This window comes from Takifugu rubripes, chromosome 22, assembly GCF_901000725.2.
Source record: "Takifugu rubripes chromosome 22, fTakRub1.2, whole genome shotgun sequence".
Lineage (NCBI taxonomy): Eukaryota > Metazoa > Chordata > Actinopteri > Tetraodontiformes > Tetraodontidae > Takifugu > Takifugu rubripes.
Window position 1 is genome coordinate 8,559,295 of NC_042306.1, and position 25,511 is coordinate 8,584,805.

Below are 25,511 nucleotides of genomic sequence, written 5' to 3' on the forward strand. Positions count from 1 at the left end.
TTCATTCTCATAAACATTTGCTACCTCTCGGCTGTATGACAGCATGCTGCGTGAAGGCAGAGGAAAAACTTGTTTGTGGCTGTACATTTTGGCATGTGCAGTGGTGGCCCCATCCACGCCGAATCACCCGGGGCTTAATGTTCCGCATGTGTTCTCTTGGCTACGCCATATACGCATTCGGCGGTGCAACAGCGTTGTTCAGCCCCCGTCGCTGGCTTGCTGCCATTCCTGCTCGCCTCTTGGCTGTATTATCTTTTACACCTGCAGTTACTTATGAGGCTGGGGTAATTGTCCGTGGGGTAGATGGTCCCGCATTGGCAAAAGGAACGTCTGTTAATCCGTGTTGAGCGCAAGCCACCTCTTCATCCCTGCTGATTTGGCCGGGTCTGCTTGCTATGGTCAGTGTATTTTGTCACAATGTCAGCAGTCCTTGTTGCAGGACTCTCTGGATGAAATCATTCATCTTTCTATTCATCTCTGGTCTATAAAGCCATTTATCATGAGGCCAGGGACCTCCATCAATTATTCCGATGGGAGAAGGCATGAGGAAAGGCAAATACATCTTGATTTAATTGGAAAGCAAGTATGCTCAGGGCTGCTAAGCACATTTTCCCTAAGACGGAGTTAGCAAGATAATGGTGCAGAAGAGAGAGAAAATACAAAGTTTTTAGGAAGAAGAGTAGGTAAGATGGATGAAAAGACAATGGGACGTAACAGGATGGAAGATAAAAAAGGGAAAGACTTGCCAAGTGGATGAACAATGCTTCCCTGCAAGTTCAAAAACCAGCCTGGAAAATCCTGTTTAAGGTTAAAGGGAGAGAAGATTTCTAAGACATTCCCGCTGCCATCTGTAACGCATCACATCTGTGTGTTTCATCGCGCAGCTGCATATCTGAAGAGTAGTCCTTGTAACGCTGTTTCTCCCTCATCGTTCGTCTTCAGAACTTTAAATTTACGGTCATCAGCTCACAGAAATGGCTGACAAAAGAAACAGATGAGGAGTCCTCAGGTTTACAGATGTAACTTTAGCTCTGCACCTCAGGAAGGTAAATGATAACCTAATGTACCTAGAGTAATGCCACACTCGGAGACTTACAACCCATAATGCTTGGGAAGTGAAACTGAAATAATCCATCCATAAGTCACTCTCCTATTTTTACTTTAAAGTTATTACAGGTCTGCAATGTGCTCTCGGTTATACACTGTTGGCAGAATAACTGATGAGGAATCAGGAATCACCATTTATGCACATTCATACATGCAGATGTAGCTTCAGGGGGCCTTGCTCAAAGACGCAACCACATGTAATATGCTGCTCTTGGAAAAAAACAAAGAGGGTGTTCATGTGGAGATGGCCCTTTTGTTTAGTATAATTACAGGAAATGGTTCCAGTCACAAAGCCACTTAGAGCTTGTATGTGTGAGGTAGCTGTCAGATAGATTCCACACCATTTTCCATTCAAATCTAACCTGAAATTGTGTAAGGAGGTTATGACCCTGAGTTAAAGGCCAGTTGTTTTATCCTACCATTTTATTCAGTCAGATTGGGAGTTTTGATAAAGATTGATATTAGATCATAAAAAAAGGGTTTTTTGCAGGTGTTTGTAGAGCAAGTCAGCCTTCCACTATCTGCTTTTTTCGATTTTCTTAGCTATGGCCAGCTGAGCGTCCTCTCATCAAGGTCATCGTTTGTGATATTTTCCTCCCCTTGTCTTGTCATATTCACCCTAGCATCCCCCCGGCATTTCTCCCACAACCTCGACACACACTCCCCATGCTATAAGCCTTTAGATATGTCAGCACCAAGATGACACCCAATCTATATTTTATAAAGCCCCCATATAATTGGTGGCAGTGAGGGAAGGTCATGTCTTCAGGGGCTGCCCCCTACTAGTTTTCAACACTAAATCTTCAAACATCAGCCCTTGAGTGCTCTCTCACTCCTTTAAGGCAAATGCAGTGATTATTTTGCATGTATGTAGTCTTGAAACACCCAGGAGAATGTGATTATTCAGTGCTGAGACACCCTTCTGGGATAGACTGTTGCACAGAGATGACTAGTTATTAAGATCAGACATATTTATTTTAACAGTCACTTAACAGTTAAGACGTCCATATGATCTTAGCTTATTTTTTGAAAATTTTTAAATTGTATTAAGTTAAGTTACATTTGATATTGTGTTAATATCATATGTTTTGGATTTAGATCACACTTCATTACTCTTTCTTTGAAAATAAATATAATGGGAAACAAATCTGAATGACTAATGTTGCTTTGGTAGCTTTCTTTTTCCTCCAGCAGAACTGGAGGGGAACATTAAAATGCAGGTTCTTAATGCTTCTTTATAGAACATTTGTTTTATTTTGTTTTTTATTTGAAAGAAAAGTATATTTTTGAATGTTGAACTGTTTCTTATAGAAAAAGGGCAGAACTGGAAAACACTGTGCAACAACTTCCATTTATATAATAGTTTTGTCTGCCAGCCTTTTCTCTGTTGACTTGATGCACTTCACTGTTGAAAAGCTGCTCTCCCAGACGGAGGTGCTCCCAAAAAAAATCCTTAAACAACAGGAAACAGGAGCGGGGTGGTAGCCTCCATAATCTAATACCTTCCTCATTCCTGTAATTGACCCTTGGAAGCACTCCACTGCACAGTTTCTATGTAGGCTTTGTACTTTGGAAACAGTCACTCAAGTACATCTTTGTTCATCTCTTGACAGGAGGGAAAGTGTCCCAAATATGGAGACACGGATGAGTAGCATTCTAGGAGCAAGGCCAGTTTGCATTTCAGTATAAAATGCTGGCATCTCCCCAACAGCTGTATAATGAGTTGGTTCAGATAGAAAGGAAGGCCACAGAGAAAAGATTTGTCACATAGTTTCCGGCAGTACACACTTGGATGGCAGCTAAGACAGTCCTCCAAAGGAAAACACCTCCAAATGCTCTCCAGGATGCATACATGTGGTATCAGGGCTCATCTGTAAATCCCAAAAGGTGGCATTCCCTCTGTCCAAATAAGCAACCCAATATGATAATGATGATGGTGGTGGCGGTGGCGTCAAAACCTTCATGGCCAATTTTGTTTCAAGACACACTAAAGAAAAAGTCGCCTGGCTACAATCTAGCCTGGAAGAGGAGCTTGACAGTCTGTCTGTCTGTCCAAATAGATATAACCTATTTGTTCCTGCAGAAGAGAGCAGCTACTGCAGTGGTTGGGTTCCCAGTTTGAATCCGCTCAGGGCCAGAGGCTTTGGTGTGTGCAGTTTGTATGTTCTCACTGGGTGCTCTGGCTTGCTCCCACAGTCTAAAGACATACATTTAGTGAAATTTCTAATTTAAATGGTTTGTAGCTGTGAAAGGGAGAGTGAATGGTTGTTTGTCTGTCTGATGGCCTTTTCCCACTGGACAAAAACCCCGTGTACTATCAGTTTATCACCAACAGCCTGACAGTCGTCTGATCGTGCTGGAAATTGAGGTAGAAACTCATGGATTTGCCGTATCTCATTGGTTTTTATTCATTAGCATGGGAATTTCCCCCCAATATTCCCAAGACTTCCAGGTAAAATACCTGATTATAAACCACCCTGGTTGTTTTACTTAAGCATTCTGGCGTGCTTCTTACCAGATCATCTACGTCATGACATCCAATACAGCACAGCTGATCATCTGCTGCAAAAAAACCCGTGGGTTGGCTCCCCCGGAACATCGCCAAATGCTGATTTTAAAGGGGGTAAATAAATAAATTAAACTGCTTTCACCCACTGACTTGAGGTGAAAGGGGTATTTATTGGCTCTGCAATTCTCCCAAAGGCAACTAGCTGGGATGGGCTCCAAAAAAGTTTTGTGCAGACCTCTGTAGAAGTCATAACTGAATTTTAAAAGCTATAATTTACACTGTCTGGATTCAAAATTGGAACTGCTGCTATGGTGCTGTGTTAAATATGCACTTTCTGATCTAAGATGTATTTTCCTTTTCTTTTTTCTCAGTTCATGAGTATCTTTCTAACTATCACAGGTTGATGATTAGCTTTTTGTGCTGTGAAGGACGCAGCCATATGCAGTGATACAAATGTGTCACATCAATAGAGGACTTTGCTGATCTTGGATCAGTTCTGTGCAGAACTCACTGACCAGAGCATTTTCATATCTCTGAAGAGATGTCTGGAAATATTAATACAGTGTTGTTGTTTTTTTTATCTTTTGTGGACCTTTTTCTTCGAATTAACACCTGAATCCAAATTGACTGGGTTACTGGGACACTACTGGACATTTTCAGGTCTCTCCAGGGTTTTGGTTCAGGCCTGGGTTCTAGCCTTTCGTTGTATGATGTTTCTATTTTTGTAAATATGAAGACTAATTATGATTGATAAATGAAATCTAACTAACAAAAAAAATATCAAATTGACCGCAACATTAGCCGCCAAGACTTTAATAATAAGAGAATTGATAACAAATATAATATATCCTGAAACCACTTGAATCATCTACAGTAAAACATAAACAAGACAGGAACATATTTTTCTGCTCTAAACAAAGCTCATTGTCAACACCCACTGGTCCAATTTGTTCTTTTTCAGAGGAATGCACATGCCAGCTTGCAACAGATCATTTCTATGTAAATATAACTATGACTAACTTTTGACCTTTTGTTCTGTAAAATGTTTGGGAGTGTTCTAGGACAATATGCCTGCTTCATGCTGGGTCAGTCCATTATTTAGGTTATTATTGAAACACAGAAATATATAGATAACACCCTCTGACCTGGCACAGACCACATGATGAGCACAGCTGTAGTGAATGTTCAGGCCTCCAGCAGGGACGTCAGTGTCAATCTGCACTCAGCGAGCTGTGAAGTTACCTAAATGAAAAGCCTTTTTGCAGTGGTAAACATAACAGAAATGGCAGAAGCCCACATAGACGGATGGTTGTTTCAATACAAAGACACCCCTCCACCCCCCCCCCCCCCCCCCCACCGGCTTCCGGGTCACTGATTTGTCCTATCAATTCATCTGCTGGTTAATTTATTAATTAATTTCCCATCTTAAAACAAATCTACAGCCACGCTTGTTTTCAAAACTCTTTTCAATTGTTTAATCATGTTATAATTAAAATAAATTTTAATCTGAACTCTGAATAAGTATCAGCCGAACTCACCCAATGGAACTTCAGAGAAAACTGAGCAGCAGTTTGCATGTGGATCACAGGCTTCAGTTTAACTTTGTAATGTCAGATTAGTCAAACTCGCTCGCACCGAGATCACACTGACCAACCGTCAGCGTCTTCATCCCAGAGCTCTCCTCTGGATTCCTAATATCTCTGCTTTTATCCTGCTGATTTGACAAAAAAAAAAAAAAAAAAACAACCTTTAAAGTATAACAAGATGACACAATTTCAGAGGCGATCCAGTCCTGGGGCCACTGGGGAACATCACTGTTTTCGCTCTAGTTTCCTCAGTTCTACTATAACCATGAGTGATTAAGTCCCCTGAATGTGAAGCTTCAATATTTATCTCTGTCTCTTGATTTGATCATAAATCTTTTTATCATAATTTGGTCTTTAGGCTGTTTTGGACACGTTCAGTGGCCCCTGTGGCTTTCTTGGGACGCATTCACTGCCTCGAATTGGAAAGAATTTCTGGTTTTCATATGTACACATTCAAAGCCTGTCAAAAGTACGTTTACACGTGTGTTTGAACTATTTCCCACCTTCCCCCCTTTATTCTGCAGCCCCTCGCTGTGCACAACATGTTCATTTTACATGCACTTGGTGCCCTTTAGGCCATAATTGGATTCTCTATTACCGACTTCGGTAGGTTTAAATTCAAGCTGTTATCAGGAGGCCTTTTCATTTGCAGGAGTTCTATTAAAATGGCTCCAATGTAAATAGAAGAACTGTCCAGTAATTTATCATTTCAACGGAAAGTCAAATATAACACCTGAGGCATAGCCAAGATTCAATTTTAAATTCAGGCACTTACTGGTAATCATCTCAGGGATACTGAATTTTGCCTCAATGCTGAATAATTACACGATTTTCTGGGCTTGTTTCCTTTGTTAAACGCTATCTAATTAGCTGACAACATTGGACAGGATAATTAATGCAGCTGTGGGGGGTCACAGCAGGTGGCGGTGGGGGTTTTGGAGTCCCAGCGACACAGCGCTGTCTGCCTGATGCAGCCACCCACAGTCAGGTTTAGACCCCGATGAGACTTAGCCCGTTCCCGTCCAGACCTCATTTTGAGCCTCGGTGGCCGCAAAAGTGCTGCAGCCATGCAGGTCTGGGTGGATAAATGATCCCTCATGATCCATTGCACAGCGTCCTCTGTGTTCCTGGCCAGAGAGTGTAAGCGGTTTGTCTTTAGAGGTGGATGAAGGGCATTCCAAGCTCATCACTTCTGCAGCACGCCACACAGGCTCAAACTGGAAATTATTCTCTATGTTCACCTTCACCGTGTGGGTGTGCGTGTATGTCACATGTAAACTGGTCCTAGTTTTAAAAATTAAGACTTTTTTATAGTTCACAGGACTGAGACACATCAGCTGTATAATAAAACACAAATTCTTCTTCTAGTTGTCAAAAATTAGCGCTGTTCCTTTATTATAAACATTACACTTATGTAATCAGCATTATTACAAGTGTATTCTCTTCAGGGTTAATATGAAACCTTCTCTTCAGTCTGTACGGATCTAGATCGAGCAGATCTGGAGTTCTTGCACAGGCCAACCACTATTCAATTACAACTGTGTGACCGCGTAATTAATCACGCTGTGTTTTTGAGGATAAATCAAGCTAACATCAGTTTTCAGCTGGAGCATCCTGATGATGACAGCTTTATTTCCTGCAGGTTACCAAACTTTTAATCATTTTTAATGGTGCACATTAGCGGCAGGACTGTGGACACTACGCTCTCACAACAGCTGTCACGTTAATGGAGAATGGTTCGGAACCTTTTCAGAAACAAGTCCATCAGCCACTAAACCAACGTACTACAAATTACGGGACACACCCTTTTTCCCTTTTATCCATTTAAAGTGACAAGATCTAACTCATACATTCCCATGCATGCCTAAATCAGCTGAAACCAACATCAGTTTTAATAACACGTCTCTCTAGGGGCTTGGACTCATGCTTCACTGGTTCTCATCCTGAATGTTCTGGAGGGATCGAAGTCCACAACAATAAACGATTTAGAGATTCGTTCGGCACCGACAAGGAAATGAAAGCAAAACTTCCTGGGTTTCTTTATAACAAGAATAGAGGCGACCTGCGCGGGCAGCATTTTTATCCAGGAGAAGAGAGGCAGAGTGGCAGTGATTCATGGTTGAGCCCAGAGTCCCTCTCTCCCAAAGTCCCTCATAATTAAAGTCTAAGCATATGGCCTTGTGACCACCAGAGCACAGAGGTATCTGCTGCAGTTTTTTTTTGGCATTTAATTTTGAATCAGTGGCACCAACCTTCCCCTCAGCCTTCCATCAGGGCAGCACCAATGAAAAGTGTGTCACCTTCATATGTCATAAGCGACATCTGTTGGCCTAATTACCACATATTTGGTTTTTCTGTTAGTTTTTTTAAAAAAAACATTTTGATTTTCACTCACTCACTCACTTTCTACCGCTTGTTCCTCCACTGAGGGTCATGGGGGGATTGGAGCCTATTCCAGCTCAATGGGCAGAGGCAGGGTACACCCTGGACTGGATGCCAGTCAACCGCAGGGCTAACACATATAGACAAACAACCATTCTCTCTCACACTCACAACTACGGGCAATTTTAGAGTTTCCAATTAGCCTAATCCCCAATCATGCATGTCTTTGGACTGTGGGAGGAAGCCGGAGTACCCGGAGAGAACCCACGCAGGCACAGGGAGAACATCCAAACTCCACACAGAAAATCCCCTCAATCCCAACCGGGAATTGAACCCGGGGCCTTCTTGCTGTGAGGCAACAGTGCTAACCACCACACCACCGTGCCGCCCCATTTTCATTTTAAAATAGAAAATAAATACCGGTAGTTATTTTTATGGGCTTTACTAAACATCCGGGTGTGGTGAGCAAGTGACAATCATGTGACTGGACAGGACATGGAGTCACATGATTGGACGTCTCCACAATGGTTGTATTACCTGTATACAAAAGTAAAGGAAGTTTTCAAATAATATCATAACTTTAGGTATATTTAACAGTCCCAGGGCTTAATATAATCTCTTATATTACATTATACCTGTTTGGACTGTATTTATTTATGAAGCAAAATAATAAAACTGAAATATAATTTTCTTTGAAGGGGAAAAAAGCAGGGTTCTTATCAGATATATAGCCTAATATTGCATCTTTAATGGGAATATTAACTTTGAATAGTGTCTGACTGGGCTGAGAAATGGAGGTTCCAGGTTCAAGCCCCGGTGTGGACAAGACTTGGAAGGTGTTCTGGTAGTAGGGGAAGGTGCCAGGACACCTTCAGAGCACCACTGAGGTACCAATGAGCAAGGTAGTGAGCCTCCTAATGCTCACATAGAGCCCTGATGAGCTGGCAACTCATGCAGGGGAGGAACTTGCCGTCGTCTATATGCAGCTGCGGTATGCTCCAGCACCCTTCCCCTGACCCCGAAAGGGTTACAGCAGTAAAGAAAAAAAAGAAACTTTGAATACTAACACTGTCACTATATCCTGTATAAACAAAAAGCATTAATTGACCCCTACCACCAAAATAAACTACCTACTCTTTGCTTATGTCAGCACCATAAAGGATTGAAATTATAACGGCATTAAATACATTAAATAGCCGATTATGAGTTTTCTTTAGGATCCCTGTTACAGGCTCTCATGTTTAAATGGTTTTATATCTGAATTAATAACCATGCACTCTCAAACTCTGTTAAACACTAATCTTGTGAAACGTTGTATGGCATGTTTAAATGTCACACTGCATTTAGCTTTGGCACTGTCCCATTATGAAGGAAATATGAGAATCACTTAAGATGAGTGCAAATAAAAAAGAAATTGGGTTAATCGATGACATATTTTCTATAAGATTCTGCTAGCTGCAGCGCCAGCAGTGTTAAAAGACGTATGTATCGCATTAGAATGCATATGGTGCCCAGAATGCCACAAATTTAGCTTGATTTGTTCGAAGTCAATCCTGTTATTGTCTGTAGTTAAAAAACAAACAAACAATATGGATTAAATATGACCGAATATAGTATGTGAACCAAAGTGTAATGCAGGGGATATTTTTGCTTGGTTTCTGTGTAACCAGGACGATGCTGCTGGCTTCTTGCTTGTCAACCTGATGGTGGCCAGGCGACAGACAGAAATCACTTGGTAACCAATTAGAACAGAGTTTTACTGGTCATTTAGCAGTTTAAAATCAACTGAGCTGGTGAAAAACATGTCAGGTGTGACAGCATCATCCTGCCGAGCACGAAGCTCTAATCCCCAAAGTAACAAGGCTGTTTTTATTAACATTTTATTATTTTATTAATATTGAGGACATTTTGGTCCAACTTTCATGCAAAGATGGATGGATGGATGGATGGATGGATGGATGGATGGATGGGTGGATGGATGGATGGATGGATGGATGGATGGATGGATGGATGGATGGATGGAAGCAGGCAAGCAAGCACTTATTCCTTTCCTGCAACTTTCTCAAAGAGGACAATCAAGATGCTTTTGTAGTTCTTTTGAAGGTTCTTGCGTAATCCATCTTTTACGTAGAGGGTCCTGTCATACAATAGAGAAGAGCAGACCCAGTAGACAGACAGGGGCTATGCTGAAATAAGAGGATTTAGAGGGTATAGCTTAAACCCCTTACATTGGCCTCAGTTCACTGCAGTGCTCCTGCTAGCTTTGGACATGGTTGTAATGTCACTACTGGAGATCACCAGTGACATCGTCCGGGTGTGCCTGGTCAGCAGAACGAGCAGTGTTTGGATTAGTGTAAGCATCGTGTGGCAGGCACTTACCTGCCCGACAGATGAGCTTACACACTGAAGGATTATGGCATTTTTTTTAATACTTCTCTTCCTTTTACGTATGAAATCTATTCTCTCTCACTCACCCCACCCCCATGATATCTGCTCATTCTTTCTAATGTCCTCAACATTAGAAAGAATGACAGAGAAGTCATTCCTGCTTTATAACATGTAGTTCCCTATTAGATTAGAGAATGGGCCCTTCAGATACCTCCTATTTCTCCCCACCCACGCCCTCTTTTTCCTCCTTCCTCACTCGTTCACTTTTCCCACCCACTAAATCATTCATTCACAGGCTTATCCAAGAGTGAAATGGAGCCCAGACCAATCTAGTTAATGTGGGTTCTATGAGCCATAAGATTACTTTCCGACCTGTGCTTGGTTCTATGAATCTTCTTTAGAGAAGCAACAAACATAACATAAGTAGTTCCAGCTGTGTGGGAAAGTTCCAGTTGGCCCGCCGGTCGTCCGGCAGGCTGTGTTTCTGTTTCTGTCAGTTTGATGTCCTGAATGAATCGGGACTTTTAACAAGAACACTCACTTCACTCTCGCCCCAATTTTCTGTCGATATGTTAATCCTTTTCAGCTTTACATGTGCTGTTTAGTCCTGGGTGTTTTTATGTTGTTTTTCAACTGTTTTGAGTACTTGACAGAAGGTGTTCTGCACATTCCCCTAGTACCAGAACACCTTCGATGTTCTGTCCACACCAGGGCTCAAACCGAGAACCCTCCACTTCTCAGGCTGGCTACCAACAGTCTGAGCTACCACCACCCACTGTTAAATCAAGTTGACTCTACAGTATGATGCAAATTAGTACCAGCCATTAATTAACAGGACAGTAGTAAACCAAGCTCCCGGGTGCGTATAAAATAGGCACAAACCAATTTGGGAACACAAGAACTATCTTGGATTCACTCTGAATGGAAGCGTTACGATCGGCAACATAGGGTTAACACATGAGTCACCAAAAGTTGCAATATTTGTTCACGGCCATTGATTTTCCAGTCTTTGCACGGCCGTAAACCAGGAACAACAGAGGCAAGCAGGTCACATCAGAATTGAACGAACAGTGCATTCATCACAAAGAAGGCCTTCGACACTGTGAAGACCTGCACCTTGGGACGTCAAATGTAATTGCACAACAGAGTCATGCCGCGTGACGAGGCGGTGAAAAATTAGAAAATGTAGGTGCATGAAGAGAATAGAACAGTCTTACCTTCATGCAGCTTAACTCGGTTAGCCGCACTGTTTTTATCCTTCAAGTTGGACAATGAAAAAGCATGCAAGCTAACAAAGATGGATCACAGAGCCCAAATCTTGGGAATTGAACTGTGGTCTTCTTTTGGGGATTTGTGAAAAAAATTGGAGGGTTTACATCCCTCTGGAGTACTTCACACAGTCTTTCACAAAAGCTGCAATATTGATTCAATTTTACTTTGATTTATGTAACTGCTCCGCTGCCCAGGCCCAGCATGGTCTCGTCTATATCTTTTTAAAAATAATGCTTGTAGACAGCTCAGCCGGGGAAATAAAACTGCCTTTAGAATTCATTTCCAGTTCTTTTATGACAAATTCCACACCTCTGTTATCGTCATTAGTCACATGGGTAACCTTTGTGTAATCTGGCTCCTGAACGCAGCCTTAATTACTACAGTTGGGGGCAGTTTTTCCTGAATTCTTTAGCTAAGGGTACTTTTGTGACACACAAAATGTTTTTTTTTTATGTCCACACATGTTTTAAAGCCAGCATATGCCACTGGGCTTATGCGTGTTTCTGCTCCAACCTCAGGTTTATAGAAGAAAGGCAAATGAAAATGAAAATACTGCATATTTTTTTGCTTTTGAAATCAGAGCTCTTACATCCGTCAGTGAGTCTACAGCAGGGTTTGTTTACACTGTGATGGCTTGGTTAATAATGCACATGAAGAGAGTTGAAAGTGGATGCAATGGAATTCAGATGTCTCCTGAAATGTGCTGAACTGGCAGACTGACTGAAGCAGACAAGCTGCCTGATATTGCCCGGCCGCAACGTTCAAAACCAACCCGACCGGACTCAAAGACTGTTAATAAGGCCAAGTGAGTAATGCAATAGGGCACTTTGGGTGATCCTTAGTGATGAATCATCACAAGATTAGCTTTATATTGTAACTGAGGTTAATTGGGTTGTTAATACTGGTGCAGCTGCAGCCCTGAATCGTCCTCCATGTTGTTTTTGCCACAGGCTCCGACTGATCACTGGAAAGAAGTTTTATCGTAATACCACATCTGTTTGGAACTTTTTTTGACATGAGATCTGAAGGACAAATCACACATTTACTCCCATCAGATCCCGAACAATCGAGCAGAGCCTGATATAGCACATATAACGCAATCTGCCACAGAAGAGCAAGCGCTGCCATATTTACCGAGTCCTGCTTCTCGGATGCACTCTGGCAGCAGCTGCGCACAGAAGCACTGTGAACTTGGGACATTTGCAATGTGAAGTTCAGTCAAATTAATCATTCTGTCAGACAATGAGAGCAAAGCACCCCAGGGCTAAAAGGGAGACAAGGCCTTTCAGCTACAAGAAGAATATGCCACGTTGTAGCGTATACGTTGTGGGCTTGTTATTCATCCTCACTAAAGGAGGCAGCAACTGTGGCAGCAGGGGGAGGGGAGTTATGTACTGGTGTGCTTCACACTGCCAGGGAATACATCCATCGCCAGTTCCCATAAGAGGGGATAAATGAATGTAGCTGAAGGTGAGGACAATGCAGAAACATCACATTTAGAGGTAAATTCATCAAGTTCATAGGTGGTGTCGCTCCTCTGCCAAATGTTGCTTTTTCTCAGCGCCCTTACAAAGAAATCTTTCTTGGCCTTGCACATAGAAATACTCCTCCCGTATAATTTGTTCCTGCCAGGGTTGCGAAGCTAGTCTTAAGTGACCAACTAAATGATAGGGCCCTGGTCCAAAATGCTAAATTTGAAATTGGGTTTATTTCTCCATCACAAACTCACAACACTTTTTTAAAATTACTGTCTTTAATTGTAAAATAGATGTTCAGCCTCCTGATTTGATGATTATCTTGCATGTCTTTGCAGTTAAAACAGAGAAGAAGAAATGAGCACTGCTAGTTCTATCCTGTAACCACATCCCTTTGCAGCTCATCGGTGTGGAGATACATATCCTGATCTGTCAGTGCCAGTGAATTTAAGATACTGTATACTAAAAATTCGTAGCATATGAGGCCCCCGAGCTGTCCATGAATGTATGATATACGATAAATTGATAAATCTAGAATCAGGTTTGTTTGTCAATTCTGCAAGTCTCTAAAGTGAATAGTGGAGCTTTTGATACTTCACAAACTTGCAGAAAACAGCGTTTTAAAAAATCTGCGACCCAGAAGGCATTTTAATAAACAACCGTTTTTGACTGTGCACGGTATGTCTTATTTTTACTCATACATTTGCTAACACAGTCAACATAATGATTTCAGTCATTAGCAGCCACCTGATATGTGCAAGTTGTTGTAGAGCAGCAATAACATGTACCAGAGGGATATTAACCAGTATGAGACCTGTTCAGTGGTTTCTGTTATTGGTTAATACTCCTGTCTGTATTAGAGGACCAAAAATAGTGATAACTGCTGAATTCATGATTTTAATCTGTAGAATATGTTAGCACAGTAGGCTCTCCTTAGCTAATTTATGCAACAGCGGTCCCACTCACCACTGATCCACTGATATTAAATCTCCCTGCAGTCCATCATATGTGTAATTGTACACATTTATTGTGTTTTTTTAAGCCCAAACCAGCATTGAACTCCACTTTTCTGTATTGTACACCACGGGCTACCACTGTAACATGTAATTTCCCCGATGTGGGATCAATAAAGTTTTTTATCCTTATCCTTATCCTTATCCATTTTTTCCTGCTGTCCATGTGGACCGGATTCCCTCTTCCTATGTCATTTCTGGTTCAGAGGTTTTTTAGATACCAGAATAAAATTCTCTCTCAACAATGTCTCCAGAAGCCATGCTAGTGAGTGAATAAGTACATTTATTAGGAAACCCTTTTATGAAATGTTGCATTAGAGTGGATTCTAAACTTAAGCATGCGCTGCACCATCTTCAGCAAGAGCACGGCCGTTGTTTGAAGCAGAATCTTTTTTACAGCGTGCATGACATCGCAGCTGACTGATTTACATTTTCAAAAGTTGAGACCTTATGGACAACCTGGTAACAGAAGTCAATGTAAGTAGTGCGGATTCTAGTTTACGTTGACTTCATATTAATGTGGTGTGATCTACCTCCATGTTGGCCCCCTGGTGTCCCTCCTCTGTTGCCATCTTTGTTGTTTTTATCCTCCATTGAACGAACCCTGAAGTTTCATTTGGGTGCCTTTTATGTAATTCAAATAGTTTCATTTCACGCTTTTTTTTTTGGCATGTGGGTTTGGATTGATGAATTTCTTCACACATTTGATATGCTGTGCTTCCTCGTCTGCTCAGTAACTCTGTATATTATAAGATGTCTTTATCTTTTTCCTCTGCAGTTTAAGGCCCTGTTTCAGGCCCAGTAATTCATCTCATATCCACACAGTTTGTGACAGTCTTCTGTCTGTGGACTCTGTCTCTGTAACAAACATCATCAAGACCTTGTATGGCTGTAATCCTGCCACTGCAGAATGATCCAGCTGTCAGTTACCATGGGAAACAAGACAGTGTACATTCTGTAGCTCAGCTTGTAAAATAGGTACAGTTAATGTTGCTGATTAAAGACAGGTCCTCTGATGAGGTTCTGCCCCTGGTCGGGAAAGAATTGGCAAAAAAAAAGGTATTGGGGAAGACAGCAGTAGAAGTAAAGGATGTAAAAACTTGAGAATGTGTGGGTTCTGAGACAGATCGTCTCGGGTTAAAGATGCTGCAAAGCTCATCTCTGACTTTATTATAACAGCCAGAAACTTAAGAAAGGGTGGATGATAAACTCTGAGAGTCGCCCATTTACGTATTTATTTTGCTGAATATATAATTCATGAGTTCAGCAAAAGCCTGAATAGTCATTTAAGACTAACCTTTGCTTACAATTGCCCATATTCTTTCAGTGCATGATGAATCTTTGCTCTCCCTTGCATGTTCAGTGAATTTCTATTTGTATTTGCATATTGTGTATTCTCCTCGACTGACTATTTGTTGCTAAGGATAAGACGACAGGTTATTGGTCAGTGAAGTACGAAGCATACCAAATGTGAGACGTACGTGCTGCGCATCCGAGCGATAACCCTCTGAACACACACGGCTGCCTTCAGGGTTCAGATGCCCCTAGATTGAAGATCCTGTCCAGAAAATGACGACCGTTAAGCAAAATGTCAAACGGCAGTCTGACCTCTGCCAGGTAACCTTCCCATGTTTCAGGAGTCCTGGTAGCAAAGCTTCTCTACACTAGCCTGATATTAATTTGCAATTTCTATTCAAATGCTTTTATATAATGATCTGGGGAAAAAAAGGAAACTTCTAAATGAGTTATCCTTGACCTTTTAAGGTTTTCTTTCAGCTGTTTTGACACAACATTAGCCACTTTTAGCAAAACTTTAAAATTGAAAGGTCTTTGGTTTTGTTTTTTCAAGGATTTTCAAAGTTAAGGGTTTTTTTTTTTGTTTTTTCATCTGGCTCTGCAATGGTGGATCCATTTTCTTCTGCAGACTCTTTTAATTCTATCAAAAGCCTTTATGTGACAAAGCCAGACTTGGTTAAGGATTGTTGTGGGCGTATTTTGACGATGGACTTTCTTTCTGTTTTGTTTTTCTACAATGTAATGAACCTCTACCCTTCTGGCCTCGTGTGAAAAGTCTTTCCCGAATCAAAAGAAATAAATCTGTTCATTGTTAAGAAGTTGTTTATGTGGCATCGGAGGCAGCTCATTTTCAGCATCTTGCACGACCTAACAGGAACTTTCTCAATAAAAGGATGAAGTAGTTTGAGGTCAGACAAAAAAGAAGAAAATATTCCGTCCACTAAACTTTATAAATGTTGATGAAAATAGAAATAGAGACTTTGGAAGTGTGTGACCTTGGGAGCTGTCAAGCCCCTAAATCCAAATCAGCAACACTTAATCAAGATGTCTGATTTTTTTGGCCACCTCCCCACTATCTCCTCATCCCAAATTGGTTTCAGCTTTGATGGTAGATAGCCTTGCCTGGTTCAATTTAATATTAATACAGCGCAGCTCTGACTTATTTCACATTTTCTTTTGTTGCAGATGTCTGTGAAAATAAAGTACAAATCATAATTCTCTTGTCCGTCTGCAGTCAACACTCCAGAGTGTTTAAAAAATAAAAAGCTAAAGTCATGCACTTACACGAGTATTCACACTTTGCTTTGACGCTTGATCTTCATCTCTGAAGAAATGGTTCTACAGGTTGACTGGAGTCTCCCTGTGGCACGCTCAACTGAATGCGCATGATTTAGAAAGAGACACCTGTCTGTAGAAGGTCAGGCAGCTGATAATATCAGAGTTAAAAGCTGAACCGGGACATCTGACGAGCTGGACTCTGGACAACTCTGGAGGTAGAGTTGAAGAAGTTTGAAACTCTTTCATGACTCTTCCACAGCTGGTTGCTTGACCAAACCGCAATCCAGAGAAGAAGGGTCAAAGAACCCAGTGACCTCTCTGACTCAGCCCCAGAAAGGATGCTCGGATGTTAAAGAGAGTCAACCATCCAGTCAGAAGCTTCTCCTCAGTCAAAAACACCTGGGAGCACTTGAAGAACTCACAGACTGTGATGGATCAAGATGAACCAGGACTGAACTTGTCTAGCTCATCCTCTGAACAACAGTGGAGCCTGCTGAGGGAAGGTTCACCCTCCAACAATACAGACTCTACATACAAAGATGTCTCTAAGGGACAACTCCGTGAAGGTCCTGGAGTGGACCAGCCAGAATCCTCACCTGAATCCAACCAAACATCTCTGGAAAGACCTGAAAAGTCAAACTACAGATCCTCTCCAGCTCTTCATCCAGATGAAGGCCAGAAGATCCTCAAATACTGCATCATCAAACCCACAAAGTCTTGGAAGCTTCAGACTTCAGCAATGAATGAATAGTCCGATTACTGATTTTCATTACATTTGTAACAGGACTCTAAAATTCAGGACAGATTGAGGAGAGTGAATCCTGCTTTAACATCAGTGCTCTTCTATGTGTTTGTACGGGAGTGATGCTGCCATAATGCCCCATGATTTAACATGAAAAAATATATGAAAATATCTGCTTGTTATTTGCAGGCATGGTGAACTACAGCGAGGTGTCCGGCTACCCCCTCGTCCAGCACTGGAGTCTCCGCTCGGTGCTGTACCATGTCAAACTCAACCAGTGGGTCATCTCTCAAGGTAAACCATTGCATGCTTCTCTGCTACCAGTGAAGGTTTTTACTGTTTCTGCTGGGAAGTGGAGGCACCACAGCCACACCTGAGACGCATTGCATATCAGTTTCAGGCATGCAGCTCATCGTAGGAGCCCAAGAACATTTTATCATTTTAGACCAGTGGTCCCCAAACTACGACCCATGGGCCGGATATGGCCCGCTTCCACATTTGGTCCGGCCCCCTGAACAATATCAGAAAGCATTTTGATTTTTTTTTCATATATGTGTATTTGTATTTGATAATAAAGTTGGACTTTAGATACTGCTCATATGAGTCATTTAAGTAAGAGATTCTGCTCTGACAACTAAGCTGAACTTGGACCTGTTAAGATTGTGCACGGCACAACAGAAAGTTTATGTTCTATGGACTTTTTTCTGTGAAGAAACCAGAGAGGGTTATTTGGTTATTATTTATTTCATTAATAGTTTTATTATTTATTTCCTGACTTTTGTTCTTTGAAGAATCCACAAAGGGTTATTTGATTGTGCTTTCTTGAAAACAATATTTTTTTATGTTGAGGCACTCCTGCAATCCTCACACTTTTTCTGTTACAAACTGACCCCAGCCCCTTATAAGAGAAGGGAAAAGTTATGTGGCCCTCACAGGAAACATTTTGGGGACCCCTGTTTTAGACCATTTTAAACTGGATGAGATTTGACTTTCATCTATTGATTTGAGATGATTTGCTCACACAGGCATCTTTGCTCAAACCTGCATAAGCTGCTCCTGCATTAGTCGGGACTCGATTGATGTCAGTTATTTATTTCATCTCTTTTACATTGAGCCACATTAGTTTTGCATTATGGTCCATGAACATATTAAGACCATCACAGACCAAATCACTTACACCGTGTAGCTCAAAGGGGCAATTTGCTCCATTATCCAAGGTAGTTTTCTTTGTCAACTGGACTGTTTTTCCTCCTCTTTTGAAGAGGTTTCACCTTCTATCAAGAAGGCTTCTTCAGTTCTGAACTCGCTGGGGACAGAGCTTGAAAATGTAGCCCTTGAGCTCCATTAGCATGCTAATGATCTGGGTGGTCACCTGAGAGTCGTTGGCAGGATCGTTGGTAGGGTCGTTCACCTAGTTCACCTGGCTCACATGGTGGTGAGTCTGCAGGTCTCCTGAAAGGGTGTGAACGTTTGGTTTCTTGTTGGAAGGAGTGGAGGACTGCATTGTACGTGGGTGATAGGAAGTGTTTAAATGTAATTGGACTGCTGAGTCCTGACCTGAAGAATGGCACAACACAGATGTGCCACTTCTTCAGGTCAGGACTCAGCAGTCCACTTACACTTAAAGGAGAGCGGGCACTCCTTTGAGGACAGCCAAATACGGCTACTGGCCAGAGAAGACCGCTGGTTTGAGAGGGGTGTCAAGGAAGCCATCCATGTCAAATTGGAAAAACCATCCTTAAACAGAGGTGATGGGCTAAGGCACTTCCTATCACCCACATACAGTGCAGTCCTCCACTCCTTCCAACAACAAACGGAACGTTCACACCATTTCAGGAGACCTGTTGACTCACCACCATCTGAGCCAGCAGACAAAGGGAAGACACCTCAACTGAAACTAGGTGAGCGACCCTACCAACGATCCTACCAATGGTCCACAAGGGCTATATTTTCAAGCTCTGTCCCCAACAAGTTCAAAACTGAAGAAGCCTTCTGGATAGGAGGTGAAATGTCTTCAAAAGAGAAGAAAAACAGTCCAGTTGACAAAGAAAACTACCTTGGATGTCTATGACCTGCATGATTGAGAATCTACACAGACAATTTGCTCCATTTTATATATATAAAGTCCTTGAAATTAAAAACAAACAGTCAGTTAGGTGCAGTGTCAGTGGTTGAAGAACCTCATCAGCCAGTAAATGGGTAGGGGTCGAGCTCCTTTCAGCTACATTAGCAAAAAGCCACTTAAATAGCACAAAAGCAAAGAGCTGCTGAAATGCCACAAAACAAAAGCATCAAGCTCTTCGAAATCCAGGAGAAAACACTGTTCCTCATGTGAATAGTTCCACAGACAAAGATAATGAGTCTTTAAAACAGTGTTGCTAAGCAGGAACCAAAGGTCAGCCGGCGTCTCGTGATGGGAGGAGTCATCAGACGGTTTATAACCGCTGCAAATCACTGGTAACCTGACAAACAAGCGGCACGGCAGGGACGACACATTCAAGATCACAATCCCTGCACAAAGCATGCATTCAGAATTTGTATGGTTGTATTCTTTCAGCGGCAGCCATGAAAATCTGTCAGCGCCAAAGGGAAAAAAAACATGAACTCTGAACACTCTTACCACTGTCTTTTTCAAGAAAAAAAGCTGTGGAGCGAGGAGAAAGAAGAATCTAACCTTTTCAAAATGTCACAGCTCTGAAAAGATGTGTTAAGGGTTGCATTTAAAATGAAATCCGTTCTTGTTTAACCAAATGTTTAGTCCCCCATTTCCCTCTTAACCCACTTGGAAACATCTGATTTCGATTTTTGATGGGACCTTCATAAGTAAAGCAAACTGGGTGTGAATGTCTGAGTTTTGTCTGACAGTCCTGGTGTCGAGCCCCCGCTGCCTCCTCCTCCAGCACCTGTTACCAAGCTTGGTCTGTCTATATAAGAGGTAACAGATGGATCCACCAGATAATCTGATGGATCTTTGTAACAAATGAATGCGTGTTGGATGTGAAAAAGGATTGTGACTTTTCTATTCTTTATTTTTCAAACGGGAGGTTTAACTTCTGAGTTGCAGTGCGAGGAGGAAAAAGCTTTAGTTCACGCCGGCCCTGCGCAGATTCACTTTGCTACGTGGGTTTTGATAAATTTATTTTCGTTTCTCACCCCGGCTGTTTTAATGCATCTCACAGCAAAACTATAATGATGGATCTTGAAACAGATGTAAAGGGATAGATGGCTGGATGGATCAGAGGAAGAAAGCTGTGCCTGTTCCAGGGTTTTTCTTCTTTTGTCTGCCTGTCAAGCTTTGCATCCACAGAAAACCAAAGCTTTCTGTCACTTCCTGCCTTGACGCATTGAGGATTATATTGGATATTCTCAATACTTGACGTATTATTTTACGTGAACAAATCTATTATTTATTGCTTCAATTTCTTTGCTGAAAAAATTTGGAGATAAATGAAAAAGCAATTAACACCTTGCTTTCATTCAATTCGTCTCACTCTACCTTCATAAACAACCCTTTCTATAGGGGTTGCAGCTGTTCTGTTATTAATAGTTTTGTCCCACCTCTAACTCATCTATGCTGTGTTTGTGAGCTGGAGGGAACTTCTTTCCCTCCGGTTTCCTATTTTAGCATATGTCAACACCCACCAGAGAGGTGAGGCTGCTGATTTTTACATGTGAGAGCAACGCCACCAACGCTCCTCCTCACCATCGTGTCTCTCTGCAGGGGGCACCTAATTTAATTTTAGAGATGTAACAGTGAGCAGAGCGTAAATGCTGTGATATTAATACCACGTCTGCTGGAAATGATAATGATAAATTGCTGTTGCAGGTTTTTCCAGCAATATTTGATGAAACTGAATCTGAGGGAACACTTGTTTTGTTCTGCTGTGCTCCATCCAGGCTTTCAATAATGCTTTTCTCATCTCCTTTATGTTCCTGCTTGTATCGTACACTTTAAGTTAGCTTTGCTTGAAATAACAAGCAAAGAATCCTAATATTTTAGCCTAGCTCTCTGCTACAGAGTCCTTATGTCGTTTCACTGGCACATCTGGTCGAAATAAAGAGGAAAACCTCAGATCGCTTCCACTCTAAGTTCCTATGATGGTCTATGTCAATTGCGTGTTGCACTGTGGAGCCATTGTTAGCACATGCCTCAGAGCAAGAAGGAAACCCCTGGTCACATGGAACACCTGGTCACAGGCCACAAAGGTGCATGTGTGGGTGTGTGGGTGAGCTATCCAGTGACTCTGAATAGATATATCCAAAGACATTTTACCCTAATTAATTAAGAACACAGAGGTAACATCAATGGAAATGTCAGCACAAAGGTGTGATCAGGTTTGGTTTTCATGTCTTTTCCAACAAAATGTGATCTTGTGTTTTTTTCAAGTGAAATAGTTGACAGTAATAAATAGTTGAAAGGAGAGGATTGGGGTCTTAAAATGTTGGGAAGTGGGGCTCAGATATCTGGACACACAAGAGTCCAAAAGAGACCTAGAACTGTCTGCAGGGATCATGGAATCCTCTCTATCAGCTCTTGTTATCTGCCGTGTGTTTTGTTTCTGTTCTTTCATTCTGAGACAAATCGAGATTTGAAGTTATTAATTTCCCTGAAAATGCGAAAGTTCTCATTGAGAGTTATTTGCGAATGATTCATTCAGAACTAATACCATTATTGCCCTTTGTCATTAATTAGGGAACAGCAGCTATACAACTTTTTTCCCCCTTTTGTGGTCATGGGGAGGGTGGTGGAGCCTGTCCTAGCTGCATATGGGTGAAGGGAGGGTCCACCTCTGAAAGAGTCACCAGCTCACTGCAGGGCCCTATGTGAACATTTGGGAGTAGTACCTTGCTCAAGGGTACCTCATTAGTGCTCTGAAAGTGCCCCAGCACCTCCCACCGCTACCAAGGACTTGAACCCCAAACGCTCTGCTTCTCAGCATGATGACCTACTGCCACCCCAATCATCTAAATTTGTTTATTATAGTAAGAAAGGAGTTTATTCAGGTCAACATTATGAATCAGCACTCTCTGAATCAATGTGCAGTATGTTTTGGTTGCTCATTATTTGTTTTAGGGTTCGTTTCTGACCTGTCTTTCCATTCATCTTCACAGCCTTTAGCTCAGCTGTTCATTCTCTGGATGGGGCAACACAACGCAGTGACTTTGTTTCCATTCTGAGGCAGTTTGGGAACCACTTTGTACAGGAGGCAGTTTATGGTTTCCAGGAGTCATGCACCATCTGGTACCCCAACAAACAGGTCCAGAGGCAGCTGTGGCTGGAGTACCAGGACATCAGCAAAGGTAGGTGCAATCCACTTAAATATTTCCATTACTTTTGTTTCCTAGTGATTGAAATGTTTTGTTTATATTGCAAATGTGGGAAAGTGACTTGAAAACACAGCATTTTAACTACAAGCTGGTAGTTTTGAATTGAGTGGGAGTAGTCGTAAGATGAACCTTGTTGAAAATTCTGGCTCCGCAGAAAGGATTTTGGAATGAAAATGACAACAATATACCCTTATGACTCGTTAGATAGGTCAAATTATACTTTTGCCTTGAATGCGATTCCTCAAGTGTGGCCCAGTGGCTTTTACAGTGCCATGGGAACTACTGCGCCACAGTGGTCAATCCTGTTGCTTCACAGCACAGAAGGTTCCAGGTTTGAGTCCTCAGGGGCTTTTTTTGGGTGGGTCCTCTCCAAGTCCTCTGGCTTCCTCCCACAACCGACAGTGGTGAGCTTAGGTGAGAATGGTTGTTTCTATATGCCAGCCCTGATTACACATCTCCAGCCATCACGGTAAAATAGATGAGAAGCGTTTGCGCTTTGATGATAATCACAATGTCTGGCCCTACATCAGCACATGTGGGGCAGAAGTAACTAAAAATGGACTTCTGTATGTCATTGCTTACAAAAGAATCAACGCGTGTGATTGCCAGAGGGAGACCTACACTTTCTGGACCGAGATCCAGGCTATGCGGTGTCAACTAGTCCATCCACTTCTTCATTAGCTGAAATCGAGCATATCACTACCCCTCATTGCACTGCTGGACCTGGGTCAGTAAATCCAATTAACATGTAAACGTACTGACAGCAGCTGGAACCGGGCTCTCCCAAATCCTCCACCTGAGCCAGTTTTTTGTATTAGACTTCTAAATGTTTTGGCAGAGTCCTGCTTTGGTTTTGCACCCAGACACGCTGTGGCAGCTTGTGTCTTGCTGTCCTTCAGGACTTTTCTGCTACAGTGAACAAATACACAGTGAGTGCGAGAGCACTGAACAGAAGAAGAGCCTTTAATGTCATTGCGCATCATAAAATAACTATCATTTGCTGTCTCTAAGACTACAAGCGAGGCTCAGCTATGCCCGTAGAAGCTGAGCGTCCTTTGACTTCAATGGGTCTGCATGTTTCATTGCCTTGAAACTTGACTGTCATCGGATAAATGCCACAATTTTGTCCAGCCCCCGGACGCTCAGCGTCTATGGAGGTGAAACAGGGTTTGCCGGGTTTCCATAGGATGAGCGGAGGATCGGCCGAAAGGCAGAATCTTTTTTTCTTTCTGATTTTGACACTGTCACTTGAGCATTGGGAGCTCTGTCCCATCGTGGACAAACTGCAACCCATTTCTTCGTGTTTGCTTGGCAAAATTGCTTGTCCGTTTCAGAAATACGTAAGTTTAAAAGTAAATATTTGAACACATAATGAATATTAAATTAGCAGCAGTCCCATCCTACTGTCCGTTGGTCTCACATCACAGGCTTTAACACAGATACACATCTGTACCATCTCATCTGTAGTAGAATAATAATCATTTCAAAACATTGTCATAGGCTTCACAAACCAATACTACAGTACATGTGCTTAGATTCTTCTGATCCATAGGTTCTGAAAGGGTTGTGTCATGTTAGTTTAGGGGAATTTGACTCATCAAAGTTATGGAAAATAGAGATAGACATAACTATTGGCTGTAGCTCACCTTGCATAGTTGATCATCAGTATAGTTTTAGCTTAATGTAAATGTCCTGTTTTCCTCATATATTCCTTATGTCCAAAAATAAAAATCTCATTTTAACTGGGTAAGACAGAAAATCGGATCGTCTGAACAAAGTGCACGCTAAGTTGTTTTTTTCTTGTCAGAGACAGCAAAGTGATTTTGGAGATACAAAATGATTTAATCTGTGTGGATCAGTGTTTGAAACTGGCCCAGAACATCCACTCCTGCAAAAAAGAGATTCTATTGCAAAAAAAAAAAACCCTAGAAATCAGCATCATCATTCTTAATGTCTCCCTGGCTTCTTGGGAACGTCCTGGCCTTTTGGAGGGAGTAATGAGCACACAGGAGAGTTTGATGATCCATGTCCTCGCCCTTTGCTCCAAATGCTGGATGTGCCTGACTGCTGCCTCTCTGTTCATATTCATCCAGAATCCAGGATCATCATTTTCTGCCTCTGTGCTGCCTGGGGCGCGGCTGTTTCCAGCACTTTTATAGCTCATCTGAAAATGACAGTAAATGAAGTGTTATAAAAAAAAGCTGTCTTTTTATAACACCTCATCACTACAGAAGCATCCCCTTTTGAAGGTTTGTGCTTTGTTTCAGCAGCTTAAAGCTCTCTGTCTGATGCTGATTCATATTTCCAAAGTTACTTTTAAGTTAAAACAAACGGTGTCAGATGGAAACGGCAGCTTTTATAAACCGTCTTTGAAAAATGTAGAGGATGACACCGTCACTTTAACTGACTAAGCTCCACTCTTTCACTTTCTAGATTCCCATTCCAGCAACCAATTCTCTTTTACAAGTCTGCAGACAGGAACCCAGTAGGTGAACGAGGCACAAAGTATGCCACGGTCTGGAAAGTTGAATTAAGAGCTTTGAGAGTTGTTTCCTAATGACCCAGGAAGCTGGCGAGAATCCTCACACATAGGTCCGCAGACACGGTGCCATCACTGCTGCATCAGTTGTGTTTGTAGAGACGCACCCACAGCTCATTAACAGCTCAGGCAGTGTGTCGCTGTGCTCGGGCCTGTGTGTTTGGCCGTGATGCCGTGTCTGGATGATTAATAGCATGCTTTTTCCTTCACTAGGTTGTGATATGAGTTTCCTTTTGTCAGACACATAACCTCAATTACCACACAAGAGATCAGACAACAGTCCAGAAGCTGCTGCTGCTGCTCCCTTCATGGTGTCACAGTCCATTCCATCAAGGACACACATTCCATCTAAAACTTTTAGACCTTTAAGGGCTGTCAAAAGCAGCTATACTCACAGCTTCTGCACAAACCATGACCGGAGTGTCACCAAACGTTATCCTTCATCCTCCAAATATCTCCTGTAGGTGTCACACTGGGTCCAGTGTGGCTTTTCCAGTTGATTCCGAGGTGCAGGGGAGCACCCAAGGAAGAGACAGGCTGTCAAAGTCAAGTGAGTCAAGTGAATAAAGAGCATTTCCTTTCAGTGCGGCCACAAG

At 42.0% G+C, this 25,511-nt stretch overlaps 1 protein-coding gene across 3 annotated transcripts in view; it reads left to right on the forward strand.

Moving 5' to 3' along the window:
- The window catches only part of astn1 (astrotactin 1), a 254,474-nt gene that overhangs the window by 136,251 nt on the left and 92,712 nt on the right, over positions 1–25,511 (forward strand). For all 3 annotated transcript variants that reach the window (XM_029830837.1, XM_029830838.1, XM_029830836.1), the window contains 2 exons: positions 17,238–17,342; positions 22,161–22,349. In XM_029830837.1, coding sequence (XP_029686697.1) covers positions 17,238–17,342; positions 22,161–22,349 — 294 coding nt within the window. The remainder of the gene's footprint in view (positions 1–17,237; positions 17,343–22,160; positions 22,350–25,511) is intronic.